Source organism: Macrobrachium nipponense, chromosome 49, assembly GCF_015104395.2.
Source record: "Macrobrachium nipponense isolate FS-2020 chromosome 49, ASM1510439v2, whole genome shotgun sequence".
In the NCBI taxonomy this organism is placed as follows: Eukaryota; Metazoa; Arthropoda; class Malacostraca; order Decapoda; family Palaemonidae; genus Macrobrachium; species Macrobrachium nipponense.
In genome coordinates this window covers 6,336,644-6,362,407 of record NC_087224.1, presented here as the reverse complement: position 1 = coordinate 6,362,407, position 25,764 = coordinate 6,336,644, and the positions used below count along the sequence as shown (strand labels likewise).

At 39.4% G+C, this 25,764-nt stretch overlaps 2 protein-coding genes across 9 annotated transcripts in view; both read right to left on the bottom strand.

Annotated features, from left to right (window-relative positions):
- LOC135205295 (uncharacterized) overlaps nucleotides 1-25,764 on the bottom strand; it is an 85,771-nt gene that overhangs the window by 26,419 nt on the left and 33,588 nt on the right. For 4 of the 6 annotated variants that reach the window (XM_064235690.1, XM_064235687.1, XM_064235692.1 and 1 more), the window contains 3 exons: nucleotides 4,469-4,697; nucleotides 3,164-3,337; nucleotides 2,815-2,829 (listed from right to left, as the gene is read on the bottom strand). In XM_064235690.1, the coding sequence (XP_064091760.1) occupies nucleotides 2,815-2,829; nucleotides 3,164-3,337; nucleotides 4,469-4,697 (418 nt within the window). The remainder of the gene's footprint in view (nucleotides 1-2,814; nucleotides 2,830-3,163; nucleotides 3,338-4,468; nucleotides 4,698-25,764) is intronic. The other 2 variants (XM_064235688.1, XM_064235693.1) reach the window with 1 other exon arrangement.
- LOC135205296 (uncharacterized) lies at nucleotides 5,755-13,972 on the bottom strand. 3 transcript variants are annotated; one of them, XM_064235696.1, is made up of 2 exons: nucleotides 13,930-13,972; nucleotides 5,755-7,523 (listed from the first exon to the last, which is right to left on the bottom strand). In XM_064235696.1, exon 2 carries the CDS (start codon nucleotides 7,262-7,264, stop codon nucleotides 5,906-5,908), a length of 1,359 nt encoding a protein of 452 aa, XP_064091766.1. In that variant the 5' UTR covers nucleotides 7,265-7,523; nucleotides 13,930-13,972; the 3' UTR covers nucleotides 5,755-5,905. The 3 variants fall into 3 exon arrangements, with proteins under 3 accessions (XP_064091766.1, XP_064091764.1, XP_064091765.1); XM_064235694.1 differs by having other exon boundaries at nucleotides 5,755-7,690; nucleotides 13,930-13,969; XM_064235695.1 differs by having other exon boundaries at nucleotides 5,755-7,685; nucleotides 13,930-13,958.

Sequence of the window (25,764 nt, the reverse complement as noted above, 5' to 3'; positions counted from 1 at the left end):
TTATTACGTGAAGCAATGCCTAATGCAACTAACGAAGTGTTAGATCACCTATGCATAAAAATCCCTACCATTCAATACGTATAAGCAAAATTTTACTGATATGCCTTTCTCAAATCTGGTATAAGGTCCCAAAAATCTTATTTAATTTTTGCTGGCTCCCCTGCACTACATGATATACAGCACTGCCTTGAATGTTGCAACTATTGGAAGGACAGATCCCATTAACATAAACAGCTAAGGATCTCACAATAGCCTAACAAGAAAAAAAAATAAAAAAAAGACCTAGAAAATAAATGTATACAATAAATACAGGTTTTAAAAGTTTACATATCTCCCTTAGGTTGGCTGACTTCTGATTTGGGACACAAATCAAAATGAACATACCTAGTTCACTCTGATTCAAATGCAGACACGTAATTAAAGCTACTACTGTGAAACACCACCATTTCAATGATTTTCCAGTAAGTACTTATCACCCAAAACATACAAACACACAAACAGCCTTCACACAGATTTACAAGAGCACTTAAAATTTAATGTTTACGTTTACCAATACAACGGCATCGTTTAGGCCCAAATATAATGAGCACTGAGCAGCCGAACAATATGTATGCTTTATTATGTACATGCAAGATTTTTGCTTTAGGATTCTTTTACTTACAAACCAATGAAAATGGGGAAATCCCATAAGCGAACTGCCTGCGGCTTTACAATACTCTTTTAATATATTTACGCAGAGTATACTGTACAATTAATGCTACACCTAACTTTAGTTATGTTTCTATAATCCTCGCAAGTCACAACTTCCTAACAGAATACCATTAGTTATTTAAATTCTTAATATGTCAAAAAATTAACAGTACCATCCCAACTAAATTATCAAGAAAAATCTAATTTAATATAAATTTAAGACTGAAAGACATAACTGATCTTGACACATTATTAATCATACATTTATGTAGTACTAATAATGCATCCCTAATCTTCTAAACTACAACTCAAGAGAGACAACAAACTCTACCACTATAATGCTAGCTTATCAATTAATCAATTGTTTAGGCAAATACAGTCTTTTAATCTCAAGAAGAAAAAGACCTCTGTAAATGATACTTAATTTGTAAGGAGGAACAGTTCCATATCTGGGGATTATCATCATTGTCATCTTCAAGATTTGGTAATCCCCCCCTGGGGTCATACATGTAAGAAGTTCCCTCCCTTCTGCTCTGCCTTATACACATTCTGTCTGAATTCCCGCCTTACCCAGTAGTTCTCATGTGCAACCTTTCCTAACGATTTTCCGAGAAGTTTCAATATTCTTTGTCTGCTGTCTCAATATCTACTCAGTACCATTATAGCTGACTATGTACTTTCTCCTCGCTTTTTATTTGAGTGCTTACGTTCAACATGTAACAAATAAAAATTTAAGAAACTTGGGAGATCTTACTGAAAGAATCAAAATCTAAATAAAACATTTCACTAGTGCGCTTGAAAATGGGCAAACAAATGTCAAATTTTCTGCATAATTCATTTTAAGATATATTTTAAATGATAACCAAAGCAATAATTAAAATTTTGCATACTTAAATCCAAAATTTAATTCAAGGCTTATCTTCAAGTTTACTTTAAGGAAAAAAGTAATGTTCTAGTTCATACATATGACAGGCATCTGTATATGACAATGTTAAACATATAAATTTCCTTAAGTTCTCATTTAATCACATTACAATAAAACAAAAGACCTTTACAAAGGATAGGGCTAAATTTTATATAGAAAGCATTTCAGTACGCTTATCTATGAAAAAAAAAGTGTTGAGATGAAGTTTAATACACAAAACCACCATCTAATATATGGCGTAAAAGACGCTATGCACAAAAACCCTACTTAAACTAGCACTACATAAAATATAAAAAACACCACTCCTGTATAATCAACACCAGAATTTATGGCTTTTTAATTTCACGCGTTCCTTGTTTTCCAACTAAAACCAACCCTACAATAGAAAAATCCATAAATTACAGTAGTATAGTAAGTTTAAAAGAACATCAGGCAAGAAAAAATCAAGGTGAAAAGAACCACGTTTACAGAGAGGACAAGAAAAAAAAAAAAATACCTTCCACTACTTTCCCCCGATTTAATACAGGCAGCAGGATGCTTACCAAGGAATACACGAGTCAATAAAAGATTGAAGGAACTCGCACTGCCTCTTCCTTCATAATAAACAATGGGTAATGGACAGAAAGCACACGTTACAATGCAGCATTATTCATACCGCACTAGATATTAGAAGACAAAATGACTTCTTGTGAAATGTTAACCAACAGATATATAATTAGTGCATCCCGCAAGGTTATTCACTGCGTAAATTGGATGTCAAAATACTTGATAGATGTTAATATTCTATGAAAATGTTAATATTCTATTAAAAGTACAAAAACCCTGTGTCCATCACATTTCTGTGTATTCCTTGACAAGCAATTCCTGATTTTTTTTTTTTAATCAGAGCAAAAGAACTCATGATCATGGTAGCCATGCAATTACCCCTTCTGCATTGCTCAGAACAAGATGCTGGTGTTGCAAGAAACTCAGACTACTTAAGTCAAAACTTGACATCCCTAAACAAAAATAAAATAAAAAAAAGGGAAAACAATGAAGGACATCACCATTAGAGAGCTAAAAATAGAGTGGGAACAAGCGAATGCAGACACGTTCTTCACATACGACTTTCAAATGCTCAAAATGAAAAATAAGCCTTACCCAACCAAATAAATATGACAATGAACACCACATGACATTAAGTACAGTGATACCGTTACCTTAATGCTTGGTTCCTTGGGAGAGAAAAAGGGAGGGTTGTTAATGACACAGTAACATGCTATCAACGACATAATTCATAAGCTCAGTTCTGAATAGAAAAATGATTCAGAGATTGCTCACTGGGCTTTTTCTCAGTGAAAAATAAGGAATACAAATAATCATCTGTGCTATGACTGTCAAACTTTACAAGGATTTACGACTACGGACTCGTTATTCAAGAATACGAGAATCTTATGAGTGGTATGACCCTATAGGAGAAACATCAGAATGAATTTGATCCTAAGGAAGCATACACAAGAATGAAACAAATCTAGACTACAGGTACACCAGTAACGATAGCAAACTCACCTTGACATCCGTTCCGTCGCCAAATTTGACTATGTTGAAGGTGGAATTCACGTGGACTTTTATGCTCTTCTCGGGCCGTTCGGGCGATCCAACACGCTGGCCCGACACTATACTGCTCCCACTTCCCCCACTCCCTCCACCACTACTGCCCCCACCACCTCCTCCCCCATTTTCCTAGAATTACAATAGATAAAATAATACAAGAGACTATACAGTATAAGACATCCTTGACACAAAAAAACACTTAAGCAATAATCCATAGTTGTTTGTGTTCACACTCAAACAAAAGAAATCTAGGCCACAAATATTTCATAGGTGTTTTTAATTATTTCTACTGATGGGGGTCCCTCTCGGAAATCGTACTTGAATAATCACCTGCAAGACACTTAATAATAGGATCCACCTCTCCATTCCAACTCTTCATTTCCATGAAGCCTTTGGGTTTCTACTCTTAACCCATTAAGCAATTATGGAACACATTTACACCTGGCAAATTTATATTTTAACAACCCAGTTCAGTTCAATAATCCACATTATGAAAATGGGCTCAAATTTCAATACGACTATAGGTAGTCCTTGAGTTGCAATATTTTGAAGTTTTGACGGTGATACCAATTACAATACTATTTCGAAGTTACAATGGCAATACTGATAGTGTGTGATTTTTGTCTGTTTTAAACTTTAAAATGCAAATTTGTGTCAAATCAGCATGTCTTCAAAATGACTATGTGCTCTTGCTGGTGGTGTGGTGAAAAAGAGGCATTCTATCACTTGAGGACAGAAAATAAATAAGAATTAAAGGTACTGTACAGTACATATATGTATAGATTATATAGTGCAGACTAGGCTGCCTACAAGTTATGAATCGTAACTAGAGGACTACCTGTACTTCTTAAAGTGTGCAATTAATTATTTTATATATGTCAATGAGAGAACCTTTTGATCAAATAAAAATTAAATGAATTATACGTACACTACTAAGGCCTGACTAGTCTTAATTTTTTTACAGCAATATCCACTTTCTGCACAGAAAAATCAATGCGCGTACAGACTGATACTTCAAGGTAACCAAGATTATATTTTTGACCCAAAATCTTTTCTCTAAGTCTTTGAGATGGTAATAAAAATTGTTATTAATGAATTACCACCCACATTTCTTAATGTAAATACTATGTAAACAAAGCAAAGAATGCAAAGTGGCAGGCAGTTATAACACTGGACCCAAGTAAACAGAGAGACAGAGGAAAAACGGGTACGATACTTGTGAAATGCGGGTACGATATCTGTGAAAAACGGGTACGATACCTGTGAAATGCCCATGTGGTGCGGAAGATACGAGTGCGGTCTGTGAGGGGGCAAGGCTGGAGGATGATGGGAGTTGATGATTGAGGGTGTAGTCGTCGTGGGCAAACCACATCCACTGCTCATGTTGGAGGGTGGAGGGGGCGGCGTAGCTGACTGCAACACCCCCGATGAAGATGATCCAGTGGATGGCAGGTAGCTCAGCCCGCACCCCAAGCTGTCATCATCGCCCCTGTGCCAAAGAGAGTGAAAAAGCTACCATCAGTACAGCTTTGCAAACCTCTGTATTATTAAGACTGATACAATGCCTAAGTGTATATCTATGAAGGAAGTGCACGTACATACATACATACATACTGTACTACATACAGTATACATACTTACATAGTAATTGTAAAAATGTATAAGTTTTAAAAATTATAAATACATAAATACTAAAATTTTTGCACTTCTGTAAGAATAAAATTAAGGCAAATTTGTGAACGATGCAGTACCTTGTCTTCTTAGTGACTGGCGGTACTCTACTCGGGACGTCAAAATCGTCCAAGTACGCAAAATCATCCTCACTGGACTCATCTTTTTCAACATTTTGTCTGAAAGTTGGTCTCGTCTTCTCCTCTAACGCTCTCATGACCTCTTCTAGGGGGTCATCTTCAAAATCTCCCAGCAGAGGGGAGGGGTAGTCTACACTATATATCCCAGGAGACCTATCACCATAGCCAGAATACACGTATTGGTAGTTCTCTTGAGATTTATGTAGCATAATGAATTCTAGACCGTTCTGACCCTGTCTGGCAGACATCTGTCCTTTATGAATAGGCTTCCTCGAAGGTGAATTCCTTTGAACTTTCCCATACGAATGATTTGCCAGAGGACACGAGGCTTTATGTGACTTATTACTCAACTGATTGCCATTCGGAGATAATGTTCGCTTTTTGGGTAGGGTGGGAGCTTTGGCCTTTGTATCATCCCCATTTTCTTGGATGACCGATATAGGTATTCCGGGTTCGTCATATTCCAGGAGATACTTCTTAATATCTTTTTTCTTTCTGTCATTTAACGTGTCCTGGGTTTTCTCTACGGGAATGTATAGCGCCGTGGGTCTTTGCGCCACTGGTTCGCCAACACGCCGGGCATTTTGAAGTTGGCCGTAGGTCTCCAGCAACGTACGCACGGATGGCCTTCGCTCTTTGTTGTGGGATTCTCCGTTCGTGTCCTTATCCTCTTTCTTTTCTTGCTCTTTACAAGAAAGTGGGATCTTTGAGTCAGACTTTCCAACTGGCACTACTGTTCTGGGTTTGTTTTCTGTCCTCTGGGAGGACTGATTGTGCTCCTTCGCTCTGTCCTTCTCATCTCTGCAGTGCATGCAATAGCTTGTAACTGTGCATTTGCACTTAGCAGCAACTTTTGGCTTCTGCTTTTTCAAGGTTTTCTCGTTAGTCATCTTCCCCAGAGGGTCTGTTGGATTCTTGGAAGTTTTGAGTTTCTTGTCGACACCCGAGTTTTCTGTGCGTTTGCGTTGGATTGCAAAGGCGGTATATTTATTGGTCGCAGAACACGGAACGATCGATGCCTCTGTACTGAAGAATTAAGATCTGGAGTTACTTTGGATTTCCCAAGAGACCCTTCAGTCACAGTATTAGGTCTACCTCTCCCAAATATACTTTTCTCACATGATGGTTTTGATGGAGGCTGAATTCTTGGATTAAGAGCAGCAGTTGTTTTTGTTTGCTGAGGCCCATGGGATGAACTGAAGCTGTTCATTCTTGGGGGCACCTCCCTCTTATTGTTATCACTAGTTCTTTTGATGGGAATGGTTTCTGGTTTCCTGAAGAATCGAAATGATGATGAAAGGGAATCTTTCCTCTTGGTTTTATCCCTCTCTCCTTCCTTCTGAGAAAACTTCTTGTCTGCCGAGGGATTTCGGAGAGAGGAGCGATCTTTGGCAGTCTTCTTTAGAGTGCTTTCTTCCTTCACAGACTCCATGTGGCTATCAAAGGGAACACCTCTGATCCCACTAGGGGAGGGATCTTTCCTTCTGAAGGACTGGGTGGTGATGGTCCTTCGTCTATCTTCACCAAAGCCTCCGGTTGGCCGAGTCAAACCACTGCTCTTCGCAACACTAGCACTCCTCTTCAGTGTCGTGGTATCTCCCCTATCTTGGCTTCCGCTCGTTACAAAGCTTTTCGTACTCTGGCTGAAGCTTCTCAAAACACAACTCTTTGTGTTGACCCCTTCGGAGGCACTCTGCACTGGCATAGGAATCCTGGAATTACCTGAATCAATTTTTCTTGCATTAACACCAAGAGGTCTGTCAGGCACGTAAGAGACAGAGTTGCAACTGCTCTGGCTTAAGGTGGTGCTTCGGTTGCTACTCCTATTGCTACTGCTGATGCTATGCCGCAATGCAGCATCCCGCTGGAAGGAGTACCCACTGGAGAACTCGTGGTCTCTAAGGCCACCGTGAAAGGAAACAGCATCGGACGATGGGGATCGACTCTCGCCAATGTCCTTCCCGAGCTTCCTGCTGCCGCAGGAATGAGGGAGGACAGGCGTGCTGACGGAGGCAGCTGTCCTGGGGCATTTTTTGTTTCCCCTTCCTACGCTGATGGGCGGATTCAGCAAATGACTAGTGGAGTGCAGAAGAATAGGGGTGCTGATCGAAGATGCCTGCAGGGTCTCTTCGAAATCGCCGTCAAACCTTTTTTTTCCTTTTCCTCCCGATACATCTCCAACACTCCTCCCTCCACCTCCCCCACCCCCCTTCCTGAGTTTGGAGAGCCATTCAGATACCTTCATCTAACAGGTTAGTCCTGCCCTTGTCAGTAATCCAAAGTAGTCTGCACTCACATTATCACCCGCTGCTATTCCTTTCCATCAACTGCAACATTCACTTCCGTTTTGATAAATGTAAGGTCAGCACCCTGCCTGAGACAAGGTGTTCTAAATTTTTTACACAAATATGTCCACATTGCCTCCTCAAAAGAAGACATTATGCTTTCATGGTTTTTGATAAGCCGCAACGATACTGGCCATGTCTAGCGTTCTTGTGAAATCACTGTAACCAAAGCAGATCACATTTTCATATTCCTTTTCAATCAGTAACTCACATTACAGTCTATTGCAAACATAGATGTTTACCAATATGAAGTTGCATATTTTATCACAAAGTTATGGAACTCCATATTTCCCGTGAACAAAATAAAGCTTTGTATCATACCTTTTCTTCTCGTAAGGGAGAGAATAAAGAATAATTAAAATCACAAGAGGACAAACACAAAAACTAAAACAAAAATGAGGTAGTACACTAAATGACAATTCTTAGATCTGAAGAACATTGTCGTTGAAACACCCCTCCCCTCACCTACCCACAACACACTTAGGAAATTGTACAAGTATGAAAAGTACATGAACACACCTTTTAACTTATCCCTGAGAAGAGAGAGAGAGAGAGATCCCAGTAATCACTACCTATGCTCAACTCTTTGGAATCTTCAATTGAAAATTACAAGGTAAGATTCCACACATTATTATTATTATTATTATTATTATTATTATTATTATTATTAACCAGTTGGTAACGTAAGCTGGCACAGCCATGAAAGATCTCTTAAATACATACACACACACTATACATATATATATATATAATATATATATATATATATATATATATATATATATATATATATATATATATATATATATATAATTCTGGCAATTTATCTCACTGTTTTTTTAATATCATCTTGAGTTGACATTTTAAGAAAATGGTATTAACAACCATAGAGAAAACTTGTACTCAGTCAACTATTTATTATTATTATCATTATTATTATTATTATTATTATTATTATTATTATTAAAAGAAAGGCCATCATAGACACTGTTACAGCTATGCCAAACTGTCATTACTCTGAACAAGAATATTAAATTTTTTTCAACCAAAATAAATTCTTGCCACAGGAAAATGAAATTCATTACTTTAAGAATATTAGATTTTTCCAAAAGATAAAAAATCCTATGATCCTATAACACAAAAAAAAAAAAAAAAAAAAAAAAAAAAAAAAAAAAAAAAAATCTTGAGACGTGATTGCACCCAAGCACCCACACTGCAGACACTGCAGCTATGCAACACCAAGATTCCAATTAAGCTGAATCGATGTGCAACTTCGCAGTGGGGAGGAGGAGATTAATTCCAGGTTGGTTGGTTTGGATCAAGCTGACCTCCTACGTCAGGACAGGACCTAGCGCTGAGGGGACTCGTAAGTGTGGTAAGGTGAGCACGGGAGAAGGGGGGCTGATGTGGACCTCTGGACCAACAGAGATGATGGGAAATCCACCACACTGGTTTTGTATGTTTGTCAAAATTCAGAGAGCTGTTGTGGACCTCTGGACCAACAGAGATGATGGGAATTCCACCACACTGGTTTTGTATGTTTGTCAAAATTCAGAGAGCTGTTGTGGACCTCTGGAATTTGACTTGCCAACAGAGATAATGGGAAATCACCACATTGATTTTGCACTTTCGTGAAAATTCTGAAGTGACAAAAATTTGTTCTAATATTTATAAGAGTTTAGAAAAGTTTCAAGTGGGGAATTAACAGTTCATGAGAAAAATATCTTTCAAAGATCTAATAGGGACGACTGAACTAATAAAATCCATAAGTGAATGAAAATCACTTCATTGGTTTTGGACTTCTGTCAAAATTCGAACTGGTAAAATAATTCAGTCATTGATCGTTTTAATACCTCTAGAGGTCATTAGTTTTAAAGATCAAAGACTGTGAAACTACTAAAATGCTTAAATAAACAAAAAGATAAAATTTCAATAAATAAAACCTGCCACTCGCCTCAGCAATGACATCAGTATTGTTACGCCTTTGAGAACACCCATACATTCGAAATTAAGACTTCGAATTACTAATTAGGTAATATTAAAAGCAATAATTTCATAGAAAGGTCATAAAAATGATAAAAATAAAAACTAACTTATAAAAATTAAAAGTGAAAGTAATCATTCGATTCAATGTCCTATATTCATAAGGAGGAGACTTTCGTTTAAACAAAACCAACTGAGCTTCCAGCAAGAAGCTGAAAGAATGGCAAAGAACCACTCCGAGTCTGACCATCGCCTCCTCTCGAGTCCTCAAACTCATGAATAATTCACCGGGCGGTAAACCCGCGGGAACTCGAAACTAACGAGGCTCTAATCGCCCAATTACACCTGCAGGAAACTACTTCAGGGTAGTTCGTCCACAGGTAGCTCTTCTTCTTCTCCAAGGGAACGAGCGATGGAGTGATAGATCTCAAAACAGCAGACGGACGGAGGAAAGAGAGTATTGACAGGAAACGGCTGGAGATCATCCCGATAAGATACGGTAGCAGAAGATAATCCCGCTTACTTACATTTCCATGTGACGCCAGTTTCAGCAGACGCGATCGATCAGTTAATGACATTTCCGAGTCGATCTTTCGTTCTTGCGATGATAAATGAATGATATTTGTGGATTGGGGGAAAGAGGGGAATAAGTGAAAAATAAAAAGGAAGATGAGAGAGAGAGAGGGAGGCTGATAACATCGACGAAAATCATTTCACGTAGCTTCCATCTGGGAGTAGTTAGAGAGAGAGAGAGAGAGAGAGAGAGAGAGAGAGAGAGAGAGAGAGAGAGAGTCCTCCAACCACCACCATATGCTCTCCAACACGGCCCTCGGGAACGCCAACAATCCCGACAGCGAATTTTCTTTCGCCGAAAATGTCGGGCAGGGGGGGAATTGCCCCCTGGGGGCTTATCTCCTTCGTGAGGACTTCGGAGATCCTTGGGAGATAAGCTATAAGGAGCAAAATATCGCCGAGGGTGGCCGGACATCATAGCACCGCTCCTTATAAGTAACTCCTAACGCCTCCGGTCCACAGCTGGATTGCGACCTCCTTCCTCAACCCCCCATTCCCCCCCCAACCCTTCTCCCGCCCACGGGGGACATCCCCCCCCCTTTACTGCCTGCCCCCTGCCCTAAGGAGGTTCCTCCTACCCTCCCCCCGGGGGCGGGGGACCATTTCCCTATTCTCTACACTCGCAGAAATTCGCGTACAATTCATGGCATCGCAACCCTATTCCTTGCCTAAAGACTCTCTCTCTCTCTCTCTCTCTCTCTCTCTCTCTCTCTCTCTCTCTCTCTCTCTCTCTCTCTCTCTCTCTCTTGAGGATGACGATCCAGCAGTGGACACACAACTAATATGTGACCTGCGAGTATTTAAGTCTTAAACTAAACTACACAACTTAAAGACTTTGTGGCACTGCTTACCAAGAGACGCCAAAGACTTACTAAAAAATGACAATGCATTGATACACGGCATTTTTCATTTCCTTATTTTCGTATACGCTGCCATATATTTATGTATATGCGCCTACGATACAATAAGCAACTGTGCATTAAAAAAAATACAGGAATGAAGTTGTATGTTTGATTTTTCACAGGATTTAAGGCGTAAGTATGTAATATATATTTTTCCGTAATAAATGATATCCGATCAAAACTACTATATTACAAAGAAATTTCAAAACCACGCCTGCATACTACAACAATAACAATAATAATAATAAAAACTATCGAGGAAACACAAAAAACCACAACCCTGTTTCTCAGTCCCAAAACTCCCACCTCTGCATAAGTATTCTTCTTCTCCCTCAGCGCATCGGCAGCGAGTGCTTTGATTTCAAGATGATCCTCAGATGTCTCCGGGAATCTTAAAAGAAGGGTATCGTGGGGCTCAGCTAATTAGTAGGCGAGGAAGTGTGTCTATCTACACGAGGATTTTAAGCTCGGAAGAGCGAGCGACGCCCCCTCTGCCATTGGATCTGAAACAATATTGCCACCTCCTGACAATGGAAGAGGTTTGGGGGGGGCATATCTCTCACTCCATTTGGCTACAGACAGACCAACGCCCTCTGCGCTGGACAGACTAACTATTGGAATACAGTACAGCATTTAGGCCAAAAAGGTCGACCGCTGGGACCTATCGGGGTCATTCAGCGCTGACTGTGAAATGTGTGAAATGGTCAATGAAAAGAGGTGTGAAAGGTGTAACAGGAGAAAGGTAAGACGGAGAGAAAGAGAATACGAACGGAGGCACAGTAAAGGGAATGAAAGGAGGTTGCAGCTAGGGGCCTAAGTAAGGCACTCTGCAAGTAACCTCTTATACCCATATCTGATATGCATCAATAAGAAAGACAGATGCTGCTCATACGGTTTCCAGGAATGATTTAGTTTTGGAAGTGAGGTTGCGAGCCCCACACCCTACCCGACGGACGTTCAAGCGAGCTTATATATGCCAGAGGCAGCCGACATCTCATGGCTGACACCCCTATACTTCGCTGATCACAATGAATTTCTCAAGTAGGCAATAAACTAGGGGATAGAAAAGTTCTGCCTCTGGGACAAATAGGTTAAGTATATTGACAGAACATCAAGAGACTTATATACATAGAGAGAGAGAGAGAGATCTGAACTCGCTGCATCAGAATATGCCGACACAAATGTCACCTCTGATATCATTTGTAAACATCTTCAGCTTGGTTTTCAGGCAAGCAGATCCACCAAGGTTACGTACGACCAGGCATCGTCAGCAAAACCCACTTTTTAACAGCCAAAACAATGAGATATTCGAGACTTAGAAACTTCTGGGGGTGGGGGGTATTTATATAGTGGTAACCTTCAACGCTGCTGGGACGCCCTAACAAATAAATAAATAAAACAGAACTCATCTCCATCACCATCAACTTTTCTTACTGAAACGGGACTTTAATGTTTAACCAACTTCTCCAAGTAGTAATTCAGTTTACCTCCATTCCTATAACCTTCCTTACTTTCAAAGGCGTGTCTATAGAGTCTACAACTTCCTTCGACCTCAAAATTACCCCCTCTCTCCTTCCTTTTCTTTCCCCATGCTTTCCTTTATTCAAGCCTGGGCTAGCGAAGGACACGAGTTGGCACGTCTCGGTTGGCTAGTCTTTAATAAAAAAAAAAAAAAAAAAAATTCAATCCATAAAACTCTGATGGCGTCACACTGGCTAGTTATCAGGTTCCTATCAGTATCAACCCGTCCACTTCCCCCGCCCACAATAAGCAGCCTTTTGCACGCAATCAAGCGATCTTGCACGAGCAAGCACCAGGGCAAAACAAACCTCAAATGGGAAAGAACTTTATGTTCACTTTGCTTAGAACTATAAAAATGAAAATAGTTCACAAGGAACAATGATGAAAACACTTTCAAATTAAATGGGTATGTGTTATATGTGTAATACATATATCTATCTATCTATCTATCATCTATCTATCTATCTATATATATATATATATATATATATATATATATATATAGAGAGAGAGAGAGATGAGAGAGAGAGAGAGAGAGAGAGAGAGAGAGAGAGACTTTTTTGTTTATATTCTGTACTTACTGTTACTTACTATAAGGTATAGGTAATCTAATATGAAGCATTTGTGATTTGGAACTTGAAGGTACAAAAAAAGCATCGTGCAAATTATTGGGTAAATAAACTGACATTGTATAAAAATAATTAATTAAACAGAAACGATTCCACAAAAGCCATATTCACACTGGAACATAAAACAAAGCAACACCAGATTTCAACTTCGGTCGTATTCCGGGAAAAAGTACAGAGATGTTGGAGATGAAAAAAAGGAGATATATATTATTATAGTAATAACAAGACACATAAAAAACATATTGTTTCAAAAGGCACAAAAGACGGACCGTCATTCAAAGGCGACATAAAAGAATTCATGGCCAAAAAAGATTTTTTATATAATGGGATATGTCACGCGAATTCACAAGGTAGGCAAACGGATAAATGTTACAATTCAAAAGTTTAGGTCCTGCAGACAGTCTTAAAACACAAAACCATTTGATGGTGGGTGTCTTACGAGGGACAGGGTATGGGCATGGGTACTAGGGTAAGAGATGGGGAAGGGGGTAGGGGGAAGAGGCTATACTGGGATAAACAGTAGCTCTTGTTTTGCACTCTGCATTTCCATGAACGCCCCTGACATCCACAAAAGGGACGTCTGAGACGCGCCAAACTTCTTCTTCTTACATCCCAATCACAAGCAAAACAAACAGGCTTCTCCCATCATCCTTCGGCCGCAAGCACAATCCACAAAAGCACACTGGATCGTCATTCACAAACGAAAGAGGTCTTCTATTCACAAAGCAATATATATGCAACGAAAGCAGGTCCACCACTCGGCCAGGTACGCCTCTCTCGAGCGATGTGCCAATAACATCAGCTCTTTCTCAGAGTGCAATAATTAACGTCTTTGCCTCCTCGAGGCCAATGGCGTCACACATTAACCCCCATCCTCCCTTATGGGCTTCCAGCTTTTTCCAGATTCCCATAATCCAGTCCACAAACGCATCCAGATCCCAGTTCGCGAATAATCACAAGAGACATCGTGGAGTCCATGTAGACGCACGCACGGATACACGGAGACTGACGGGGGCACCGATACTAGAATGGGGAATCACGGGGGGAGGGGGGAGGTAGTACAGGCTCGGGGGTACGTGGGCATCATGCTGCTGCTGCTGCTGCTGCCGCTTCACCCACCTCCAGGAGAGAGAGAGAGAGAGAGAGAGAGAGAGAGAAAGAGAGAGACCATCTACGTAAGTTCGCCCCAAAAACAGCTGAGGGCAATCCAGCCCTCTCGGGGGCTGCGTCGCGACTCGGAGACGAGACGTCTACGATCCTGGAAAGATGTCTTCGACCAAACGCTGACTACAAACGCTTCCATACACATACAATTCCTCTCTATTACATGACACGCCTTTTATCGTCAGCGCCACGCCTCCCAGGGGGTGTCATCGGTACAGGTGTCGAGAGAGTTTTGGGGAACCATTAATGACAGGTCAAGAGAGGTTGAGAAAGAGACAGTGTCTCGTCCGTACCTCCGGGGCGTTGAGGTATTACCATAAACTGCCATTCTAGACTTGTCCTAAGAACAACACAGGTTGAAAACCGAAGCAACGACAATGACCCGCGAAGAGAGAGAGAGAGAGAGAGAGAGAGAGAGAGAGAGAGAGAGAGAGAGAGAGAGAGAGAGAGAGAGAGAGAGAGAGAGAGATTCGTAATTTTTAAAAAATTTAAACACACAAAGACACACACACACACACACACACACCACTAAACACACACACACATATATATATATATATATATATATATATATATATATATATATATATTTATATATATATAAATGTGTAAGAGAGAGAGAGAGAGAGAGAGAGAGAGAGAGAGAGAGAGAGAGAGAGAGAGAGAGAGAGAGAGAGAGAGAGAGAGAGAGAGAGATTTCATTCAATATAAACACGAACACTTTTATTTAAATAAGTATGTATGTGCGCCAGAGAGAGAGAGAGAGAGAGAGAGAGAGAGAGAGAGAGAGAGAGAGAGCACCCCGCCAGTAAAAAAAAAAAAATGCAATGGCTAAACAACGCGAACAATTAGCGAATTCCACAGCGCCACTTAAACGGCCGAAGAACCTCAAGTCCAGGCATTAAAAAAAATCAAAATAAAAAAAATCCATAACTCAAAACCAAACAAACTTCCCTCAACTACTCAATAAAAGCTCTGAAACTTGATAGAGAGAGTGAGAGAGAGCTTTGTTTAATGAAACGAATTAATAAATGACTTGCCTAGTACACGGACATGTGTGCCCACCTGCATACTGATTTGGAGAAAGCTTTTTGTCTATTAAGAGTCACTGTCGAGCGTCGTATGTAGACTTGAATCTCTGTGGTTATACAGGGGAAAACTCACAATCTCTGTGGTTTTACAGGAAAAGTTAATAAGACTTTAATCTCTGTGGTTATACAGGAAAAGTTAATAGACTTTAATCTCTGTGGTTATACAGGAAAAGTTAATAGACTTTAATCTCTGTGGTTATACAGGAAAAGTTTACAGACTTTAATCTCTGTGGTTATACAGGGAAAACTTACAGACTTTAATCTCTGTGGTTATACAGGAAAAGTTTACAGACTTTAATCTCTGTGGTTATACAGGAAAAGTTTACAGACTTTAATCTCTGTGGTTATACAGGAAAAGTTTGTAGACTTTAATCTCTGGGGTTATACAGGAAATACTTATATAGACTTTAATCTCTGGCTATACATGAAATCATTATATAGACTTTAATCTCTGTGGTTATACAGAAAAAGTTTATATATAGACTTTAATCTCTGTACTTATACAGACGTTTGGAATGAGGGCACTTCCTTGTGGTCACCCATCTAAGTAGTGACCATACCCGAGGATGCTGACCTGATCGGTAATAATAATCATAATAACAACAACTAAGAAGAATGCAATAAGAAGAACAGAGGACTCACTACAATAATAATAATAATAATAATAATAATAATAATAATAATAATAATAATAATAATAATTTTTGGTAATACAAATAACGGAATTACTAATAGAAGCAGTATGAGGAGTAATGATAATATGAGGATTATTTAAATAACAATAGCAGTAGAAATAACCTCAAGACTGTAGAAGATGACGATGATGATAATAATAATAATAATAACAACCCGATCAGTATAAGAGTGGCAAAACAACAACAATAATAATATTAAAGATGATCTAAATGATAATAGCGGTAGAAAGAAACTCAAGACAGTAGGAGATAATGAAAAAAAAAAAAAAAAAAAAAAAAAAAAAAAAAAAAAAAAAAAAAAAAAAAAAAAAAAAAAAAAAACTCAAGACAGTAGAAGATAAAAAAAAGGAAAAAAAGGAAAAAAGCGATGAATTTACCTTATTAAGAGTAAAACCACCCAAACTGCCTTTTCATACTTTCATTCATCGGACCTACTTCCCCTTCAGCTATGACCACATTCTGATATCCATCCCCCTAGCTGCCCCATGAAGAGAGAGAGAGAGAGAGAGAGAGAGAGAGAGAGAGAGAGAGAGAGAGAGTTCTATAATCAAGGAAAGTGTCAGTGAGAGAAGAAAGGCTTTGCAATCATCGAGGGAGAGACAGATATTCCACACAACGTCTAATAATGATCTCATGCCATTTTATTTTCCAATTCTTGACGAGACACTATGCGAGCACGCAAGCACGCGGACTGACAAAGGTGCCCAGGGATGCCACGCTGAGGACGTCGGGGAAATCCGCACCTTTGAGAGCTCAATCTGAATAACTGCTGAACCTTTTACGTTGCATCGGCAGACGATAACACCTACTTGAAAACATTTGCAAAGACAGAGGAGTTCACGCTCACATATATCTCAAATTCACCTACAACGAATGACTGATTGATTCGTAGCTGTTAAAAATGGCGTCACAGATGCTCTAACATAACACCAACACATACAATCTCGGCAACCATCACCCCTGCATCTACGGCAAAATGAACTACAATCAAAACAGCAACACGTACAATCGTTGTATACATTACTCAACAGATACTCCAAATATACCTACAATCCTGCAATAGAAGCGTGCAGACGATATTTTAATGCAAATACAACTAAAATACCATCACAATCACAGTCAATATCCGTACAATCATACGAAATGCACCCATGGCAAAATACAATAAGGACGAGAACGAGAAGCGCTGCTTGCAAAGAAAATACATCCTTATTCATAGCAATTACCTCTACAATCAGAGGTAAGTGAAATGACAATTAAACGCCACAACTGTATGTTCATACAATCATCAAAGTAGATGCATCCACAATAAAAAAAAACAACGACTAAATTTCTAAGGAAAAAATGAACGACTAAATTTCTAAGGAAAAAATGAAGACTGAATTATAAATGGCTTGAAGAGGGAAAATTTAAATAGTTAATCTTAAATGCAATCCATGGCCTTGTTAGATATTGAATCCGAAACACTATCATAGTTTAATGAGTATTCATATACATGAAACAATATATATTTAAACAATAAAACACTGGTTTAAAGTTAAGGACAATATCTAAACCAGAGTGTTTTAATGGGGCCTTTTATACTCGAGACGTATCCCGTTTTGACAGAAGAATTTATTTATGTATAAAAGTATTTTATTTTATATAAAATCATTTCATAATAAAATATATATCCAATGTATAGAAATATATATCATATATACATGTATAAAAGTATTTTATTTTATATAATACAATATATGAAATAATATATACATATGTGTGTATGAGTACAAGCATTGCCTCCAGTGTCAAAAAAACCAAATACGAGTTCCTTCAGAAGAACCACGTACATTCTAATAGCGACTATAACCACCAGAAGAACACAAAAGAATACCAACCAGTCGCCCAGTCGTCTAAGGACAAGCACTGCACATCCCCAGAGCGACTTTCCAGAATGAAAATGAACTTTCAGAGGAAGAGGAAGAAGATGGGGTCATTGCTCACGTCTCCATAAGGGTCGATCGAATTTCGATTGATGATGTTACGGCAACTTCATGACTTGAGAGGATAACTGTGGGCGATGCAGTGACTGGACTGGAATGACCTTCAGACATGTAGTCACTGATCTGGAAGGACCTTCAGTCATGCAGTCACTGATCTGGAAGGACCTTCAATCATGCAGTGACTGAACTGGAAAAACCTTCAATCATGCAGTGACTGAACTGGAAAGACCTTCATTCATGCAGTCACTGAACTGGATAGACCTTCAGTCATGCAGTCATGAAAAACTGGACAGACCTTTCCAGTCCAATGCAGAGTCACTTGAACTGGAAAGACTTCAGTCCATGCAGTCACTGAAACTGGAAGGACCTTCGTCCATTCAAGTCAACTGAACTGGAAAAGACATTCATCATTGGCAGTGACCTGAACTGGAAAAAAGGACCTTCAAAGTTCATGCAGTCCACTGAAACTGGATAGACCTTCAGTCATGCAGTCACTGAACTGGAAAGACCTTCAGACATGCAGTCACAGAACTGGAAAGACCTTCAGTCATGCAGTCACTGAACTGGAATGACCTTCAGTCATGCAATCACTGAACTGGAATGACTTCAAGTCATGTTGACTGAGGTAATGATTAAATCATGTTGGTCTAATCCATGTACCGGGAGATTACAGAATCCATTTTCGTAAAAAGTTGAGTATATCTTAGTTTAACCAGACCACTGAGTTGATCTACAGTTCTCCTAGGGCTGGCCCGAAGTATTAAGATATTTTCACGTGGCTAAGAACCAACTGGTTACCTAGCAACGGGACGTACAGCTTATAGTGGGATCCGAAGCACATTATATCGAGAAATGAATTTATGATCACCGTAAACAAATTCCTCTGATATTCCACGTTGGCAGAGCGGAGGAAACGAACTCGGGACTACCGAATTGGTAGCGAGCATGAACACTCGTCCAAAGAGGAATTTTATTTTCGTAAAGGGCATCTGAGATTTAAACTCACAAATGCTGGATACACTTAAGGATACATATAAAAATATTTTCTTTTTTTTACGTTATTTATAACAACAATACAAGCTTCCAACGTTGACAGAATTTCACCCATCACTCTGGGTTAGTTCGTCAAGAGACAGACATTAAAAAAACAGGTTAGGAATGTTGAACCACGTCCAATTACGTTGCTGGAGATAATTACGGCCGGGTATTGCAAGACGTCATGAGCACCACAATACCGGACCCGAAAAATACCCGGCCATTGCAATAACGGATTCGGATACCGAGAGGGGGATCGCAAAACCGAACTCGGCTGTGACCTGTCTTAATAATGGACCAGGAGAGGGTTGAAAACCATGACGGATCCAGAAGTGGGCGTGGCCGTCCAAAACAAACCCTAAATAAAGTGTGACGGTGACATAAGAATGACGGATCCAGAAGTGGGCGTGGCCGTCCCAAAACTAACCCTAATTAAAGTAAAGAGAGTAGAAAGGTTTGAAAGGGGTAACAGGAGGAACTATGAATCAATACAACGAGAGGGTGGATAGCAAGATGAAAGAGAGAGACTATTCATGGAAATGCGGTCAAAGGAATGAGACGGGGTTGCAGCTACGAGCCTAAGGAAGATACGCTGCTAAGAACCTTAAGTAATGCCTACAGTGCACCGCGTGAGCTGCACTGGCGGCTCATAAGGGATGTGGGGATACTCTGAGTGACTGACAGTTTAACCAGACAATGGACCTTTATAATTAAATACAGACAAAACCAACATTATTTATCAAACATTCGCTGTCAAGAGGCCCTTGATTCACCGAGCAACATCTAACATTTCTCTAGCGCTGCAATCAACGGCGATTAACATTAATGTGGCGTTGCAATTAAAGCCAATTACCATCAAGAACAAGACAAGACCCGATTGGCTGTGTTGCTCAACATGACCTTGGTTCAAATCAGACCCAGACGGTGTTTACCTTTTCGGCTACAACCGTGTTTACAAGATGGCCCCCTCTTGGGAGGGACCAGCAGAGAGAGAGAGAGAGAGAGAGAGAGAGAAATTCTACAATGAAAATCCTGAAACTATAACGAACCACATCATGGAACTCACGCATAAATTGAGAGAGAGAGAGAGAGAATTTTTCAGACTTTCAATTGGAGAATTCTCTCTCTCTCTCTCTCTCTCTCTCTCTCTCTCTCTCTCTCTCTCTCTCAATTTATGCGCGAGTTCCTTGCCTTAGCTTCTTATATTTTCAGATTTTTCATTGTAGAATTCTCTCTCTCTCTCTCTCTCTCTCTCTCTCTCTCTCTCTCTCTCTCTCTCTCTCTCTCTCTCTCTCTATCTCTCTCTCCCCTTCTCTCTCCTTTGCCGTCGAGTCTTGCCTTAGGGCTTCGTAATTTTTTCCAGATTTGTAATCGGTGACCATACCTCTCCTCTCTCTCTCTCTCTCTCTCTCTCTCTCTCTCCTAGCAAGGCCATGAAAGGCATTATACTCTTTGTCACTATCGAAACTGAGATGACAATGATACACCTTTCGGGTTCAGTATAATGATAGGCGATTCGGGCTACAATGACAGTGAGAGATGATCACGGTAGCATGTGGACCATATGTGGATTTTCCTCCCAAATTGGTAACCGATTCGTCGTGGTTCCATGACAGCGGTCAAGGATGACGTTTAATGATGGAAAATGGTAAATATTATATAATGTAAGGCTTAATATTAAATTATAATGAAATAGTGAAGATATATCTGATATAAAAATAAATAAACAGCACGTATATTTATTATATACTTAGACATCCATTATCGCATATACAAAATTCCACACATAAATGAACAAGTAAATAAGTACACACAAACACACTATATATATATATATATATATATATATATATATATATATATATATATATATATATATATATTCGTATATATTGTCACTACTGTAGCTATCATTTGAAAAATAATTAACAAAAACAACGCTTTCAAATGAAAACTTGTTAGACGTAAGGTCAACATCGTCAAAAAAAAAAAGACCAGGAGAAATGCAACGCCACATTTATTATAGACGTTTAAGTGCCAAATGGCTAACACGTCGGGGTTAAAAGGATAAAGAGGACTCTTCCCGAAAAGGCACTTTTAGGACACCTGGGTTAAAAAAAGAAGACATCTCCTGCAAGGGCAGGGGGGCAGGGGGGCAGGACAGACAGACCGAATCCCCCGCTGAAAAATGCCTGTCGAGATAAGCCCTCTCTTAGAAGCCGGCCAAAATGGAAGCGATTAACACGGGAACGCACTTCATCTCTCTCTCTCTCTCTCTCGAAGTTGAATTGCAGAGAAAACGTCAAGTGAGTCTATTGTTAAAATTATGACGTTCAATACGTTACGCGTGAATGACAGACAAGTTTATATATACATATCTGAATGTTCCATTCATTTGCAGAATATGGATCCACGGTAAAGGATAAGGAACACAAAAACAATAAAAGCCAATCAAACGCCTCACAACAATGTCAAATAAGAGAATAGAAGCGGAATCTCATGGAGACGTCATGAGCAAATCACGCAGATGAATGCAATCAACACTGCAGAAACTTGCAAGAGATCAGAAACAGAACCTTAAAAAAAAGAAAATAAAGCTCTGTACACAGCTGATAACGAAGATAATCCTCTTTCTTTGTCCGAAATAGTAAGTGCTACGAATTGAATAACAATATAACAATATTAACCTGAAAAATATTGATAAAATCATGAGGACATATCACCATCGTACGAAAAAGAACTTCAGTACTTCAATGTAGAAGAAATAATGGAATAAGCAATATTATTTTAAAATAAATAAATAAATAAAAAGTTCAGTGACTCTGACACATGGTATCCTGTGAATCTGTAGTACAAAGGGCTTCAATGATCATGTGACATGATTGGTCAATGACTTCATGAGACTGACTCTTAGTGATTCAATGACTTCATGACGCATTCTATGGTTCTTCTAAGGTTGTCCTATACTAACTTTTAAATCTATGACAAGACGGCCTATATACAATTATTACTAGATGACTTCTAGATTCCATGAAGCGAAATTTCAATGATTCTTATAATTCTATCAATCAGTTTTAAATATTTATTTAATGCTTTTGGATGGCATAAGACCTCCTCGAGTCTTCGAGACCGGACACATCACGTGATTTTGAAAGTGTTCGTTGGGCATTTGCATTCCAACGGATACGAACCCAAAACTGACATCGCGAGTACGCTCTCTCTCTCTCTAGACCAAATGCCAACCCTTCTCCACCCTCCCTCTCCCCACCCCCCCCTCCAGATACCCGCAGAAGGAGGAGACGCCATACAAGGGCATAAATTCATTGAGAATGCAACAGTTCTCTCCAACCGAACAGGTAGAGGATGTCTGGACTGCCTGCCTTAGTTCGCCTCTCTTGGCCCTACGAATTCGTGGACACGAAAGAGGGATTATTACCTGTGATTATTACGTCCACGAGGAGTAAGGTCCTTCAGAGATTACCTGGATTGGTTGGTGGATTACCTCGACAAGTTCCTTACAGAGATTACTTGGAGAATTAGCCCGTCGAGGTCTTTAGAGAGATTACCTGGGGACTGAGTCCTCTAGTAGGGGATTACCTCTTCGAGGTTCTAAGGGAGGTTACTTGGAGACTGGATCCTCCAATCCAGGGGTGGGAGATTATCTTGTCGAGATATTACCTGGAGACTGGGTCCTCCAGATTACATCGTCCACGTCCTTACAGAGATTACGTCCTCTGGATCCTCCAGAAGCAGGGGGATTACATCGTCCACGTCCTTACAGAGATTTCGTCCTTCAACTCAGAGGGTAGGGATTACCCCGTCGAGGTCTTCAAAGGGAGAAAATTATCAACACACGTTTTCAACAATCCGGAGTGAGGGATTACCCCCAGTAGCGAGTGATTTAACTGTAAGGTCAAGGCCCTCAGAGGTGACCTCATCATTATTTGCATCGCTGTCGAAAGCAACGGCACTCAATCCGACTCAGGAATTGGAATGCGCGGTGACAGACCACTAGATCTTGAGAGAGAGAGAGAGAGAGAGAGAGAGAGAGAGAGAGAGAGAGAGAGAGAGAGAGAGAGAATGAATTTAAGAAAAGTCAATGGGCCCCTGTGGTGGGCGTGTTCCATATGAATGGGGTTAATCTGGATAATAATAATAATAATAATAATAATAATAATAATAATAATAATAATAATAATAATAATAATAATAATAATGACTCAAAAAACCAATGCACGGACAATACATGAGCCAGACTAAAGAATTAGCCAGCGATGACTCATGGCAATGGCTACAGAGGGGAGAGCTCAAGAAGGAAACTGAAGGAATGATAACAGCGGCACAAGATCAGGCTCTAAGAACCAGATATGTTCAAAGAACGATAGACGGAAATAACATCCCTCCCATATGTAGAAAGTGCAATACGAAAAATGAAACCATAAACCACATAGCAAGCGAATGTCCGGCACTTGCACAGAACCAGTACAAAAAGAGGCATGATTCAGTGGCAAAAGCCCTCCACTGGAGCCTGTGCAAGAAACACCAGCTACCTTGCAGTAATAAGTGGTACGAGCACCAACCTGAAGGAGTGATAGAAAACGATTAGGCAAAGATCCTCTGGGACTATGGTATCAGAACAGATAGGGTGATACGTGCAAATAGACCAGACGTGACGCTGATTAACGAAATAAATAAGAAAGTATCAGTCATTGATGTCGCAATACCATGGGACACCAGAGTTGAAGAGAAAGAAAGGGAAAAAACGGATAAGTATCAAGACCTGAAAATGGAAATAAGAAGGATACGGGATATGCCAGTGGAAATTGTACCAATAATCATAGGAACACTAGGCACGATCCCGAGATCCCTGAAAAGGAATCTGGAAAAACTAGAGGCTGAAGTAGCTCCAGGACTAATGCAGAAGTGTGTGCTCCTAGAAACAGCACACAGAATGAGAAAAGTGATGGACTCCTAAGGAGGCAGGATGCAACCCCGAACCCCACACTATAAATACCACCCAGTCGAATTGGAGGACTGTGATAGAGCAAAAATAATAATAATAATAATATAAAGTTTGAATTTCAGGTCAATGGACCCTGTGGTGGGATTGTTCCATGTGAATGGGGTTCATCTTCTGAATAATAATAATAATAATAATAATAATAATAATAATAATAATAATAATAATAATAATAAAATAATAATAATAATAATAATAACAATACACTCTACGTTTGGGTACTTTTGCTTCAGCTCCTATCCAAAAAGAAACCTCAGACTTTCTGAATTAATAATAATAATAATAATAATAATAATAATAATAATAATAATAATAATAATAAAATACAATTACACAACCAAAACCATAACAAAACCTATGGCTTCAGCCTTATAAACGACTGAGAAATAATTCGTGGATTCTAACAGGAAGCAATGACTTCACGGGCGACACGAAACCAATCCGACTCGTGATTTTTATTGCGGTTTTGAAAACGACCTCCCACCGTTACGGTCCTCTCTGGTGCAGCAGGCCGCTTTGCAATAAACACCTCTTATGTAAAAGCCGAGGTCCTTGAAATGTACTCGCAATGTATTTGAAAAGGACCTTGATAAGGAGCCTATTGTCATTCTCATAACGGATAGTACGTTCGTATACACGTAACTATACATAATAAAGAAATATATTTCAGCATGTAGAATCATTTCAGTTTTTTCTGATCAAGTGACGCAAGAATGACGTAAGAATGACGCACAATATGACTCTGATGACGACTGTCTTGGCATTCAAAGCATTTTCTGTGTAAATATCAATACATGATTTATGTCCTCAATTAAAATTGTCTCAAAAGTAAGGATAAAAAAAAAGTAAAACTCCCAATCGAGTTTTCTGTACAGCGTATAATGCTGTATGAAACTCCCATGCGCGGCCTGGTGGTAGCCTGTAGGGACCTATATAACGGAGCCCAGACGCACGATCATGGCTTTCTTTAATCTTAAATAAAATAAAACAACTGAGGCTAGAGGGCTGCAATTTGGTATGTTTGATGATTGGAGGGTGGATGATCAGTGTACCAATTTGCAGCCCTCTAGTCTCAGTAGTTTTAAGATCTGAGGGCGGACATAAAAAGTGTGGACGAACAGACAAATAGCCATCTCTATAACAGTTTTATTTTTCGGGAAACTGAAATGAATGTCAATCACATCGTTTAAATGCTAAATCAAGGCTAAACCTCTGTGAAATCAAATATACTCTACGAAATTCAATCTTTTCTCAGCCAAAAAATTAAATATCTAACAAAAATTCTATATCACAATTACAACACAAACGCACTCGTCTTCCAAGGCTATCATTCAATACGTATTACGAAAAAGATTAGAATTTTAATAGTTCAAAAATGAAAACATTCAACACCTCATAGAAAATATATATTAAAATTAGAATTCAAACACCCACATCTTCCAAGCATATCTATTGAATGTGTTAGGAAAAAAACTGATTTTTTTGGCAACGCAAAAACGAAAACTCAGGAATAATATGACTTTGTCCTGCTATTAATAAAGGGGGGTTGGGGGGTTGGGGGTTGGCTTCCACTCACCTGAAGTGACCGTTCACCACGGCCATTTACGAAAAGAAATCCGTGAATAATAAAACGCTTATCCGAACTCTACAAGGTGAAGATCACTACTGATCAACACAGCTACCCACAGCCATAACGTCACAAATATGCCTGTTATCTTCCGTGTCAAGCCAAAAGATAAGATAAAAACATCAGTAACGTAACTCTAGAACGGAACAACCTCCTTGGAGAGAGAGAGAGAGAG

Bases quoted from the DNA above. Each gene is read 5' to 3' on its own strand.
- LOC135205296 (XM_064235696.1), bottom strand. From the start codon at position 7,264: ATGAAGGTATCTGAATGGCTCTCCAAACTCAGGAAGGGGGGTGGGGGA.